The following is a 14662-nucleotide window of genomic DNA, read 5'->3' on the forward strand; positions in this document are numbered from 1 at the left end:
CCGATACAGTCATCAATGTAACGGAGGAAGAGGTGGGGTTTAGGGCCGGTGTAGGTACGGAAGAGGGATTGTTCCACGTAACCTACAAAGAGGCAGGCGTAGCTTGGGCCCATGCGGGTACCCATGGCTACCCCCTTTGTCTGTAGGAAGTGGGAGGAATTGAAAGAGAAGTTGTTGAGTGTGAGGACGAGTTCGGCTAAGCGGATGAGGGTATCAGTGGAGGGGGACTGGTCGGGCCTGCGGGACAGGAAGAAGCGGAGGGCCTTAAGGCCATCTGCATGGGGAATGCAGGTGTAGAGGGACTGGACGTCCATGGTAAAGATGAGGTGTTGGGGACCGGGGAATTGGAAGTTCTGGAGGAGGTGGAGGGCATGGGTGGTGTCACGGACATAGGTAGGGAGTTCCTGGACCAGGGGGGAGAAATAAACAACTGCACCTCCCAGTCGCGAACCATTTCAACTCCCCCTCCCATTCCTCGGACGACATGTCCATCCTGGGCCTCCTGCAGTGCCACAACGATGCCACCCGAAGGTTGCAGGAACAGCAACTCATATTCCGCTTGGGAACCCCGCAGCCCAATGGTATCAATGTGGATTTCACAAGTTTCAAAATCTCCCCTCTCCCTACCGCATCCCAAAACCAGTCCAGCTCGTCCCTGCCTCCCTAACCTGTTCTTCCTCCCACCTATCCCCTCCTCCCACCTCAAGCCGCACCTCCATCTCCTACCGACCAACCTCATCCCGCCCCCTTGACCTGTCCGTCCTCCCTGGACTGACCTATCCCCTTCCTAACTCCCTACCTACACTCACCTTTACTGTCTCCATCCCCGCCTCTTCGACCTGTTTGTTTCCTCTCCACCTATCCTCTCCTCTATCCCTCTTCTATCCGCCTCCCACTCTCTCCCTATTTATTTCGGAACCGCCTTCCCCTCCCCCTTTTCTGATGAAGGGTCTAGGCCCGAAACGTCAGCCTCTCTGCTCCTGTGATGCTGCTTGGCCTGCTGTGTTCGTCCAGCTCTGCACCTTGTTGTCTCTAATATCAGAGAATGGCTCATTTGCACCTACTAACATTGAGTGAGTTCTTTCAAACTTTAATGAGTCTGCATTAGTGTGGCCCAAAATGTTAACATAAAACAATGAGTGATGGGAAGTACATAAGTCATTTAGTCTTACTTCTCTCTTGAATCGCTTTCCAATCACAATACATGAAACTATATACCTGACTGCAGGTATAGTATTCCCTTGGTTTATTATTATTCCTAGTAGGAAATCAAACTAGTTACACTCTACCTTGTAACTTGCTTTAACTCGATATCTTGTAATTCATGTATTTTCTCCTTCATTAGCTCAGTTGAAATGAATTTAAAATACATTATTTGAAACATCCTTCAGATATGTTTGGTTTCTCATTTCAAATACATAGCATGCACAGAATAAGTTTGCAGTGTCCACACCAGATAAGTAAAACAAAAGGAACCAGAAAAACAAGTCCAGCAAAACTAGAGAGAAAGCAATTTTCCATCTACAAGTAAAAGTCACTGCTTTAAAATTCTCTGACTAAGACACACCCTTTTTAGTAGTAGGATAGCAGATCATTTTCAGAAAATTACAGTACTTAAGTTTTACTCTCAAGTTCCATAGACATAAAATGTTGTAATGAGGTGCAAATACCATTTTGTACTTTATCACGTTAGACAGTCCTCAGAAAGACTGGCTTATGTCTGGTTCAATGTATCCTGAAATGACTTCAATCCAATGCACAATCTGCCTCATGAAGGTCAGGTACCGCTTGAAAAGTTGGGTAGATGGGTTGGCATCTGTGTCATCTCTCAAATGCCTCTTGGTTTTACCTCTGCATGTTCTCAAAGTCACTCCAAATGTTTGATATCCTCCCAAATGAAAATTCCCTATGTTGGGCGGTCACAAATCAGGGTTTTCACGAGTTGGTGAGTATTTTGACCTCTTCAAGGATACTTCGAAGACATCACCAAAGTGCATCCACTGTTCTCCTGGAAATTGGTTGAGGAAGGCAATCTCCAAGTACAGCAGTTGCTTGCAAATGTAACATCAGGCATATGAACACAACCTGGTGCTGGTTTTGAGTGAATGTTCAGGATAGAGTGCCTCAATGCTGAATAAGTTGGCTTGGGACTGGACACTGCTGCTGCAACACCTTTCTTGCCTCCATAATTGGAAGAGCTTACAAAGGCACCATGGTGGTACTTCTCCAAAGCTTTGGAGGTGCATAAGAACATAAGAACTAGGAGCAGGAGTAGGCCGTCTGGCCCTTCAAGCCTGCTCCGCCATTCAATAAGATCATGGCTGATCCTTTCGCGGACTCAGATCCACTTACCCGCGTTCTCACCGTATCCCTTAATTCCTTTATTGTTCAAAAAAAACCGACTTTTTTTTTTAAAAAACCATTTACTGAAGTAGCGTCAACTACTTCACTGGGCAAGGAATTCCATAGATTAACAACCCTCTGGGTGAAGAAATTCCTTCTCAGTTCAGTCCTAAATCTGCTCCCTCTAATCTTGAGGCTATGCCCTCTTGTCCTAGCTTCACCTGCCACTGGAAACATCCTCTCTACTTCTATCTTATCTATTCCCTTCATAATTTTATATGTTTCTATAAGATCCCCCCTCAATCTCCTGAATTCCAATGAATATAATCCCAATCTACTCAGTCTCTCCTCATAAACCAACCCCCTCAACTCCGGAATCAACCTAGTGAACCTCCTTTGCACCCCCTCCAGTGCCAGTACATCCCTTCTCAAGTAAGGAGACGAAAACTGCACACAGTACTCCAGGTGTGGCCTCACCAGCACCTTGTACAGCTGCAACATAACCTCTCTGCTTTTTATTTCAATCCCTTTAGCAATGAAGGACAAAATTCCATTTGCCTTCCTAATTACTTGTTGTACCTGCAGACCTATCTTATGTGATTCATGCACAAGGACACGCAGGTCCCTCTGCATAGCAGCATGCTGCAACTTTTTACCATTCAAGTAATAATCCTTTTTACTATTACTCCTACCAAAATGTATGACTTCACATTTATTTACATTGTATTCCATCTGCCAGACCTTTGCCCACTCACTCAATGTATCTATGTACCTCTGCAAAGTTTCACAGTCCTCTGCACACTTTGCTTTGCCATTCATCTTAGTGTCATCTGCAAACTTTGACACCCTACACGTGGTCCCCAACTCCAAATCATCTATATAAGGCACCACGTCTCCAAAAGATATAGGGGTCAAGGATCTCCATTCATTGTGTCAAAAGCAGAATTTCTGTTGCGTATCAAATTGGGAACAGTCCTATATTTTAGGCAATTTGAAATTGAATACAACATGGAAGATGGTTTTGAATAAACTTAAAATTAAGTATTCAAACAAACTTCAAAGCAGGAACAAGAACTTAAGATATTAAAGGTTGGTGAGTCCTAAACAGTAAACAGATCATCAGCTCTTTGAAAGATAAACGTGCCCGATTTGCACCAGCGTAGGCTACAAAGGAATCATTCCAGGTGGCAAGCATGTCAGCCTCCAGATATCTGGAGTAACTGAATGCTCAATTAAACACTTGCTCTTAAAAAATATGAACATAAAAAATGAATATTTGGCATGTTTGTAAATTCAGGGTGTGGGTGTCACTGACAACTTTTTACCAGGTCCTATCCATCTCCCGTACTTCCGCTCTCACCCCCTCTCTTCCCTCCCGCAACAGCAATAGGGTTTCCCTTGTCCTTACCTACCATCCCACCAGCTTCCACATCCAGAAGATTATCAGATGCCATTTCTGCCACCTCCAGCAAGATGCCACCACCAGACACACATTTCCAACCCCTCCCTTCCGCAGGTACCGTTCCCTCTGGGACACCCTGGTCCACTCTTTCTTCACCCCACAGCCCCACGGCACCTTCCCCTGCAACTGGCGAAGGTGCAATACCTGCCCATTTACCTCCTCCTTCCCCACTATCCAAGGGCCCAAACATACCTTCCAGGTGAAGCAACACTTCACCTGCACTTCTCAGAATCTAGTCTACTCCATTCACTGCTCACAATGTGGTCTCCTTTGGATTGGGGAAATGAAGTGTAGACTGGGTGACCGCTTCGCAGAACATCTACATTCTGCTTGCAAAAAGACCTTGAGCTACCTGTCGCCTGCCACTTTAACACACCACCTTGCTCCCTGGCTAACATCTGTGTCTCTGGCTTGCTGCAGTGTTCCAGCAGAGATCAATGCAAGCTGGAAGAACACCTCATTTTCCACTGGGGACCCTGCAGCCCTCTGGACTCAATATCGAGTTCAATAATTTTAGGGCCTAAGCTCTCCCACGTCCTAGCTCCCTACCCCAGATATCAGGCCTTGTTATCACATAGTCTGCCATTACACACTACCAGTCACAAACAGTCCCCATTAACAACTATTCACCCTCCTCGCCAGATCGTTATCAGCTCTTTGTCTATCCAACTGCTCTTCTCTCTCTTCAGGCTCTATCCTATCGTTTACTCCCTACCCCATCCCCCTTCCCTATTTTCTGCACATAAACTGACGTTTTCCCAGCTCCCATCAGTTCTGAGGAAGGGTCACTGGACCCAAAATGTTAACTCTGACCTTTTCTTCACAGATGCTGCCAGACCTGCTGACCTTTTCCAGCAACTTCACTTTTTGACCATCCCTGGTTATACTGCAACGTCATGCATCATCTTCTCACAACTCTGTTGTCTGTGTGAAGGTGTTGCCATAACATTGCAGTGCTCTGAATGCAATTTGAAGTGGCTGAGCAAGCCAATCAGAAGTCAATCACAAACATGCGACTGGAGTCACATAAAGGTTAAATCATTTAAGAACATCAGATTTCTTTCCACATAAAATGAAATTAACGAACTGGTTATGTTTTACAACAATCCAATAAGTTCATCCCTATTGAGTACTGCTTTCAAACTAAAACTCTCTTTTTTTAAAAGTTAATTCAAATTCTCAACTGTCATGGTGAGATTCAAACTCTCATTCCCTGCATTGTCAGTTGGAGCTCATGATTCCAAGCCTTGTAAAACTAATCTTCCATGGTTTATGTGCAGTTTCAACTATCAGCATATATCATTTTCTACCTTACTGGAGGTACCAAAGGCTACAAGAACTTGCAGCACTCCTTTTCTTATCTTGAAATCTACATTACAGAAAGCACTATTATTGTTTTGATGTATCTAATCTTAATAATCATCATTGGTAATCCCTGAATTATAAGGAATCATGATCAGGACATTCACCCTTGCATGTTGATCTATTGCTTGAAACTTCAGAACAAGCAGAAGGCATAAAGCTTCCACTTACTCTAGACAAATGCTTTGTTACTTCATTATAACTATCACCAGTCCCTTTGCCTTTTGTTCCATGATATATTTGTTATGTAATGTTTCCCACTCTCGCCCTGAACTTTCTGTTTGTTTCATCTGAACAATGCTTTTTAAAAGAAAAAAGTCCCATCACAGTTCTACCTCTCGTCAGTTATATAGAAAAGTTATACTGGTTTTAAAACATTAATGCTGGGTGGAATCTAATGTTTTATTGGCTACGTGTCTGTCATATTGAGTTTGGCAGAGTGAAATTTGGCATGAAGCCAGGCATATTTTCTCACCGTACCTTACCATGCTTGCTGCTTTAACAACTGCTGTTGCTGACCCAATGGCAAATATCGTAATCTATCTCCATCTCCATCTTACCACCTGCCGTTCCTAGAAGAACTTGCTGCTCATCGTCACTTGCCAAAAAAAAAGTCTCCTTTGTGGCTGCACCATTTAAGAGCCCACAGTGCACCTGGAGGACTACTGGCATTTACCCTGCTCCTGACTGGTGTCTGGACAGAGGTGGCTGTTTAGGGCAAATTGGCACCGAGGCTCTCTGGCAGGGACCTGGAGATCCTGATTGATGGGTTCGCGGTCAGGAGCGTACAGGATGGGTCAGTGAACAGACAGAGGAGGCAACGCTGGCACACACACCCAGATATTCAGACATCACCAGCCAGGTCCAATGCTCTGTTCAAGGTTCAGAGGACCATACAGCAGTGAGAAAAAAAAGTCAATTACCTTCTCCATGCCACAAGTGACATATTATCTACATAGGAACAGCAGTAAGCCATTCAGCCCCTTGAGCCTGCTCCAACATTCAACTAGATCATGGCTGATTTGTGGCCTAACACGAAATGCCTGCCCTGGACCCATATCACTTGATACCATTGCTTAATAAAAATTTGTCTCTCTCAGATTTAAATTTACAATTAAATTAGCATTGACCGCTGTTTGAGAAACAGAGTCCAAAATCTTCACTACTCTTTGCATATAGAAGTGGTTTCCAACATCTCCCCTGAATGGCCTGGCCCTAATTCTGAGACTATGTGCCAGTTCTAGAATCCTCACCCAATGGAAATATTTGATTTTATCTACCCTGACTTTCCTCTACCCTGACTTTCCTCGTTAATATCCTGATAACCTTGATTAGATCACCCTTTAACCTTGTAAACGCTAGACAATAAAGGCCTGATTTGTCAAATCTCCCTTCATAACTTAACCCTGAAGTCTAGCTATCATCCTTGTAAACCTGCACTGAAATCTCTCCAGGGCCAAACATCCTTCCTAAGTTGTGATGTCCAGATCTGCTCCCAGTACTGTACAAGGGGTCTAACTAGGGTTTTGTATAAATGCAGCACAACACCTGCATCCCTGTACTTTAGTCATCTTTTAGATATGAAGGTCAGCATTCCATTAGCCTTCTTGATTATTTTCTGCACTTGCTCATGGCAATTCAAAGAGCTATGCACCTGAACCCCCAAATTTTGTTAGGCATCCACTGTATTTAATTTTGTGCCTTCTAGTAAATAAAATCCTGATCTATCCTTTCTCAGTCAAATCACAATTATATTAAAATCCATCTGCCATAGCTTTGCCCATTCACCTAATAAATAGCCTATTGTAATTTTATACTGTTGTGAATAGGGACTACATTTCTGCCCAATTTTGGATATTTGAATTTTTATGCCGTTAATTAAGTCATTAACGAATATTGTGAATAACTGAGGCCCCAGAGATCCCTGAGGGACACTTCTAATCAAGTCCTGCCAATTTGAATACTTTCCCATTATTTCAAATCTTTTTCCTGCCACTCAACCAATTTCCTATCCATATCAAAATTTTCCCTCAATTCCGTGAGCTTCCACCTTCGCTAACAGTCTCGTGTGGGACTTCATCAAAAGCCTTCTGGAAGTCCACTTAAACAACATCTATTGACTTACTTCTGTCCACCATCTTTGTCACTGCTTCAAAAAAGTGAAGTTTGTCAGGCTTGACCTATCCTTCAAGAATCCCTGCTGACTCTCCATGATCAACTCAAAATTTAATGATGTCAGTTACCCTATGCTTGATTATAGAGGATTATTTCTGCTACTTCACACTCATTGTCTCTCTATAACTGCACTTACCTCTTACCAACATTTCTGCTCTGACACCCAATCTGTTCCACGCAACATCACTCCTCATTCAGTCCCCTTACTCCCATCTTCCCACACTACATATTGCAACCACTCGGCAGCCTCACTCACTCCCTCAGAACGTCTCAACACCTTTCACCCACATGCACAATCAACTGCCGTGCCATCCTCATGTGTCTAACCCATTTTCCCCATTTAAGTCATTACAGAAAGGCGAGGAGGGATCTGAATGTCAGAGTCCTTACTACCCCAAGGAGAGGATACTCTTCCGGGCTGAAGATGCCGAGGAGAATCCTGAGAGGATACAGAGACATCCACGTACCATCAATATTTAAGTACCACTTGTAGTAGCACTGAAATTTGCAGGGTGGTTGGTGTGCAACATTGGGCACCGACTCACTACTGGCTGCAATACCTTCTGCCTTCCAGCTGCAGTCAGTGGCCTGCCACGTCACTTGAGCAAAGCAGGAATGTTGCAACAAGGTGATCTTGATGTCAAAATGACCATCTCCCCAATTCTGCCACACATCTCAAGTTTCACCTTGTCTTTTTCTCTCCACAGATGCTGCCAAGCCTGCTGATCTTTTCCGGAAATTTGTTTTTGTTCCTAATTTTCACCATCCAGTTCTTTTGGTTTTTATTCTATATTGCAACAACTAGATTTACTCTTCTAATCACATAGCATAGATGTTTGTAGCTTGTGCAGTATCAGTAAAACATCCACTACTCATAGTAAATGCAAGTTATCAGCAAATTAACATTGTATGTACCCAACCAACTACATTTCAGAGACAAATCACAGTACTACTACAAATACCAATACAGTAACAAAATATTCAATGTGCAGAAACACGTAATACTTTTCACAAGTTGATAATTGATTAACTGAACCTATTAACTCTACTGGAAATATATAACACGAAGAATTTGAATAACCACCAGATCCTGTACACAAAAAGCAGCTTTGGTTGATCAGTTTCAATTATTGTCAGGATGAGAATTTGACTATTTTTAAACAAAAATAAGTTACTGCTGAATGAAAAGATCCAGTTTAGAATGTCCACAGCATTCCTATACATTCAGTGCAACTGAAGAATAAATTTTGAAACATGCTCCAAATTCTAGAAGGTAAACAAAAAAAAGGGGATGAAAGAAGAGAAAGAAAAGAAGGGGGCACAGGGTGATTTGGGGGGTCGCACAGGGAAGAGAAAAGGAGATAATGAAGCTGTAGGATTCTTATACATTTATACCACAAGCACTATAATGCAAGTTGTTGCACATCGATTTATTTCACTGCTTTTTCCCAGGTTGATGAAAATACACATTATTCCACTGTTATTGATCATCAATACTGAAAATAGTTAATTCAATGCAAGAAAATTGTAAGCTACTGGACTGGTATTATTCCTGGAGCTTCTAAAGTATAGCAAAATGCCATATTTCATCCATTAGGTTTAAAACAGGAAAGCACTCAGCCTGCACTTTCTTCCTCCTTTAACTTTTTAAATTACAAGGTATCTGACAATCAAGAGAATGAATATTCAAGTTAATTTTCATTCTACACTGTAGACAAGGAAGTATTAAGGATTTTCTACATGGCATATCCCCCACTCAGTGGAATGCTCCCTTCCAAATTTCTCATGATACGAAAGCATTACCAGGTACAGTAAGCAACCTACATGACCCTGCACTCTTTAAAAGACACAAGCCCAAGACACTGAGATTTGAATCTGTTCTACTCTTCTGCTGGTGACTGCAAGTGGTTCAGTAAGTTGAAGATCTTACAAATATTGTTTCCGCTTAGGACAATTTACCTCAGATTGAATTAAAGTCTTCAGAAACATCTATTTGCTCACTTCACCCAAAGTATTCCTTCAACAAAACAACTTTAATTATAGTTTTTTCCCTGTGGTATAAAGTCAAATACAAGAGGAACAATGGCAAATATAACACACTTGTGACCAGTGCGCCACAAGATCATCATCTTGTGTATAGCACACTGCTTCCCAATGAATATCCTAGTTTTTAAAAGTTTGAAACACTGACTCCTTCTTACCTTAAGTCCTGTTTTCTCATCATCACTACCATTATTGGTAGAAGGCGTGTCATCACCATGGCGGGAAACCAGGACAAAATCCTCACTGTTTAGAGTGGATACCGAGTCTGAAGAAACACTAACTTTTCCAACTGAAGCTTTGTCATCCATAGCTGCTAAAGCAAAGGCAGCTCATGAATGACGTATAAAACTTAAAAGTACCTGGAAAATAAAATCAAAAACTGATTTAAGGCTGTATTATTAATAAAACTAGCCTAAATCCTTATCGTTATTTACTATACATGACTAAACAGTGGAAACAAAATCACCAAAATTTTCATTTAGGGTAAACCAGCAGCCAATGTTTTCAAATACCAAATACAACATGGAGCATTATACCTTGTAATATCATGGCAACTCTGCCAGCAGCTGGTACACGCAAGTCAATGTGGATAATTGTAAAATTATTACCAAAAGAATTAATAAAATATGCATTAAGCTAAACTATGGTACAAAATGCTCAGCAAGCTTACAATGAGTTGCAATATTACAGCTTCTCTAGATATTCAGAGTAATTTATTGCTACTTTAAAAACAATAGTAGTGCAATAATGACAGAATTAAGGTAAGTAAGGCAAGATTCAGCGGGAAGAATACAAATCTGGAGAAAGTGAGCTATTGCTCCACATTAATCTAACACTGGGAGTATAAGACATACTTTTGGTCATTGTAAGGATAATGTTATTACTGGAGAAGGTATAGAGATGAACAACAGCTACTCCAGATTTTAAAATGCCAGAATTAAAGCTAAGGCAGAAGTTAAAGACATTAAGATCAGATCATAGATCACAGAATCCCTACAGTGCGGAAACAGGCCCTTCGGCCCAACAAGTCCACCCCAACCCTCAGAGCATCCCACCCAGACATATCCCTGAGCGCTACGGGCAATTGAGCATGGCCAATCCACTAGCCTACACATCTTTGGACTGTGGGAGGAAACCGGAGCACCCGGAGGAAACCCATGCAGACACGGGAGAATGTGCAAACTCCACACAGACAGTTGCCTGAGGGTGGAACTGAACCCAGGTCCCTGGCGCTGTGAGGCAGCAGTGCTAACCACTGAGCCACCGTGCCGCCCCTAAATTATTACACCAGAACATCTGTTCCCTGACCGGGAATCAAACCCATACTGCGGCGGTGAAAGCGCCAAATTCTAACCACTAGACCACGAGGGAACTCAAAAGCTCAACTTCCAGTGAAAATTGACTTTAAAATGATGTAATTAGGGTTTTCAAGATTAAGAAAGAAATTGGCAAAATTGACCCAGCAAATAATCCAATTTATAAGCCAATATGGCAAAGCGGCTCAAACACCAGGAGATAATAGTTTTAAAATCAGTAAATCACAACTAACAGCTATTCAGCTCAATGCTTTCAGTGAATGGCAATAATGCAATAGTCAGGGAAAGCCCTTAAAGTAGGCAGTACAAATGACTTCCACAGAAACCAAATTGAGATGGTGGGAAAAAGGATCTGAAAATCCAAAGTGAATAGGGGCATGTGTGTTGTTACTGGCCTTCTCATTGACAGTGGCTTTTTCCTAAGCCTACAACCTTTTTAAAGAGGCGCTTGCCTACAATTAGTCCAAGTTCATGAAAAACTTCATTTCTGAAATTTTTGTGGTTTTTCTAAGTGTCAAGGGTTATCACATATTCTAAGCATCAGGATTTTACACTCCAAAGCTGTCATTAACAGTCAGACTGATTGTTTGTACAATGATACTAAATATGGATTATGGATGGTAACAGCCTTCAGCATGTTTGAAAACAATTTTAAATTTTTACTTTGTGAACATATATATTCGCAACTTCTATGCTCTGACTATGTGCAGATTTATACCTCGAAGCCTCCCATTAGTTTAGAAACTTAATTGCATAGTGTCATGGTTAATTTCAAAAAGGTCAAAGACACTTATCTGCCCAAAGCAGTTGCAGAGTGCAAGAATAACCTCAACATACTATAAAACATCAAGCACTATGCCATTTGTTGGAACTGGAATTTTCAGAAGCAACAACCCACGGCGCTAATACAAAATTATTTCAATGCTTTGCATTTATCTGTTTTTAGTTGCTAAGAGTTTGGAAAATTTGTACACAGGATCAGAATGTATTTCAAGATTCAACAATTCAATCCCTCAATCAAATTATTTAAATAAAAGTATAAAAATAGGCAGTTTATTAACGTTGTTAATGCTTCACAGCCAACACATTACTTTTGAAGAATGGTTACCATTATTATAGACAGAACAAGAGCAGTCAATTTGCATCTCTTAATGTCACACTCTACTGCACTAAAACACTTGTAGAGCTGATCTCTCCAAATATAAATGATAAATTTGTTAACAGGCTGTGTTTAGTTGAGAAATAGCACTACAGGTGAGCACTTATTGTTAATTACACTAAACTACTAATCCCAAGACCCAGGATAACATTCTGGGGGACAAGAGTTCAAATTGCACCATGGCAGATGAAGTTTGAACTGAATAAATAATCCGGAATTAAAAGCTAGCTCATGTAAAATTGCTGACATAAAAATGCATCTGATTTATTAATGTACTTCAGGGAAGGAAATCTGTTATCCTTTCCTGGTCTTACCTACGTGTAACTCCAGACACACAGTAATGTGGTTGACTCTTAGAAGCTCTCTGAAATAGCCTAGCAAGACGGTCAAGGACACATTAGAGATGGGCAACAAATGCTGGTCCGGGCAATGACATGCACATCCCATGAATGAATAAAAAATTAAACACTTTATTCATCAACCCAAGATCTACATACTTAATAGTTTACCTCTATAAAAACAAATTGTGGAATCAGATGCAGTATTCGCAACCAGTTACATCTTTAACCACAAAATACGTTATTTATAGGTTTCATCCCTATCTAGCCATTGACCCAGGCTGAACTAGGCTGCTCAAAATCCCAGTACTAGAATTATCTCAGCTGAGCTCCTGACTCAGATGCTGTCACAATTGCCCACCTTCATAAATTTGCCCATCTCTCACAAAACTCTTCATCCATGTCATGATCAAGAGATTTAAAAGAGGCATTCAAAATCATAAGGGAACTGGACAGACTAAATGGTAAGAAACTGTTTCTATTGATGGAGAGATTAAGGACAAGAGGTTGCATGCTTAAGGTAATTATCAATAAAAACATTGACAATGAGGGAAAGTGATGAGGATCTGGAACACATAACCAGCAGATTAAATTTAAAAAGGGAACTGGATTATCATCAGAGAAGGAAGAGTATGCAGGGGTGCAGGTATAATGCAGGGTAGAGGCACTGAATGAACTGGGCTTTCATGAGGCAACACAGAGAATGGATAGCTATCCTAGAAATTCTAAACTTCAGCTTAAACAAATCCCTACTGCATCCTGGCATGCAACAGTTTCGACTTTATCACTTCCTTCACACTGGCCTATAATGCCCTGTAACCTAAAACCTCTCATTTACAAAACTTTTTCCACATTATTTCTGTAACTTTTTCCAGATCCACATCCTGCCACCAAACCCTGTTCTCCTCTACATGTTGCTAACAATTCCTCCTCTGGAGGTGGTCATGTTGTGGTTGTACAGGATATTGGTTAGGCCACTGTTGGAATATTGTGCGCAGTTCTGGTTTCCCTGCTTTAGGAAGGATGTTGTGAAACTTGAAAGGGTTCAGAAAAGATTTACGAGGATGTTATCAAGGTTGGAGTATTTGAGCTATAGGGAGAGGCTGAATAGGCTGGGGCTGTTTTCCCTGGAACATCAGAGGCTTAGAGGTGCCCTTAGAGAAGTTTATAAAATCATGAGGGGCATCGATAGGGTAAATAGGCCAGGTCTTTTCCCTGGGGTGGGGAAGTCCAAAACTAGAGGGCATAGGTTTCAGTTGAGAGTGGAAAGATTTAAAAGGAACGTACGGGGGAACTTTTTCATGCAGAGGGTGGTACATGTATGGAATGAGCTGCTGGAGGAACTGGTGGAAGCTGGAGTACATCTGGAGCACAATTAAAACATTTTTTAAAAATGTGGATGGGTATATGAATAAGAAGGGTTTAGAGGGATATGGGCTAAATGCTACAAATGGGACTAGATTAATTTCAGACATCTGGTCGGCATGGATGAGTTGGACTGAAGGGTCTGCTTCCGTGCTGTACACCTCTGTAACGTTTTCCTGACCCTTGACAACCGGGCAGTCACCAAGATCGTTCTGACATTCTCTTCTACTTCCCCAACTCCACCTCAGTTAAATGACTTGTAACCCACCTCTTTGGCCAAGCTTTTGGGCAACACCCTTTTTATTTCATTCATTGATGAAAAAGATAGACACTGAAAAGTCACATTCTTAAATGCCTTGAACACTTTTCTAACTTAAAAAGATGCTCATAAGCACAGTTGTTTGTCTGCTTAATAGGAAAACTTTGAAACCAGATTAAAATTAGGGAATTGAATAGCAAAAAGGGAATCAATTACCTGGGTATTTCAATCACAATAGTTGCTCCTTATATTATTCTTCATTTTCTCTCCTAAAAGACCTGAGCTGGCATATAGCTATATAGAAACCTTATTCGAACATCCTAGAGAGCAAATTTCAGCAAGTTATTTGACACTGCAGTGATACTGGAGTTGAAATCAGGAGACATTCGAGTCTTTCAAAGCAATCACAAACTCAAATTCAATGCCTATTATCCTCTCAATAGACTAGAAACGGACTGAAGAGCCAAACTGTAATGCTACCACTTAGTATTCAGCTAAGACTAACTCAACACAGACAACTGACTTGTTTAGACACCTTCCTCACTGCATTTAAAGAGAGAAGTCCTCATGAATAATTTCTAAAGTAACTTGCGGCAGATCTTCACATTTGAAAATACTATGTGTTGTAAGAAACTGACCTTCCCTCATCAAATGAGGGGCCAAGACCCAAAACGTTATCTGCTTCTCTTCCCAAGGGTGCTGCCTAATCTTATTATTTCTGAGATAGTAGGAACTGCCGGATGCTGGAGAACCTGAGATAACAAGGTGTAGAGCTGGATGAACACAGCAGGCCAAGCAGCATCAGAGGAGCAGGAAAGCTGATGTTTCGTGTCGAGACCC

The 14662-nt window shown here is 41.5% G+C and overlaps 1 protein-coding gene across 1 annotated transcript in view; it reads right to left on the reverse strand.

Annotated features, from left to right (window-relative positions):
- LOC125486344 (rab GTPase-activating protein 1) overlaps positions 1-9745 on the reverse strand; it is a 49713-nt gene extending 39968 nt beyond the window's left edge. Inside the window, exon 1 of the mRNA XM_048613368.1 lies at positions 9544-9745. Coding sequence (XP_048469325.1) covers positions 9544-9693 — 150 coding nt within the window. The 5' untranslated portion in view covers positions 9694-9745. The remainder of the gene's footprint in view (positions 1-9543) is intronic.
- Positions 9746-14662: the final 4917 nt, after the last annotated feature.

Source organism: Rhincodon typus, chromosome 28 (assembly GCF_021869965.1).
Source record: "Rhincodon typus isolate 14 chromosome 28, sRhiTyp1.1, whole genome shotgun sequence".
Classification (NCBI taxonomy): Eukaryota; Metazoa; Chordata; class Chondrichthyes; order Orectolobiformes; family Rhincodontidae; genus Rhincodon; species Rhincodon typus.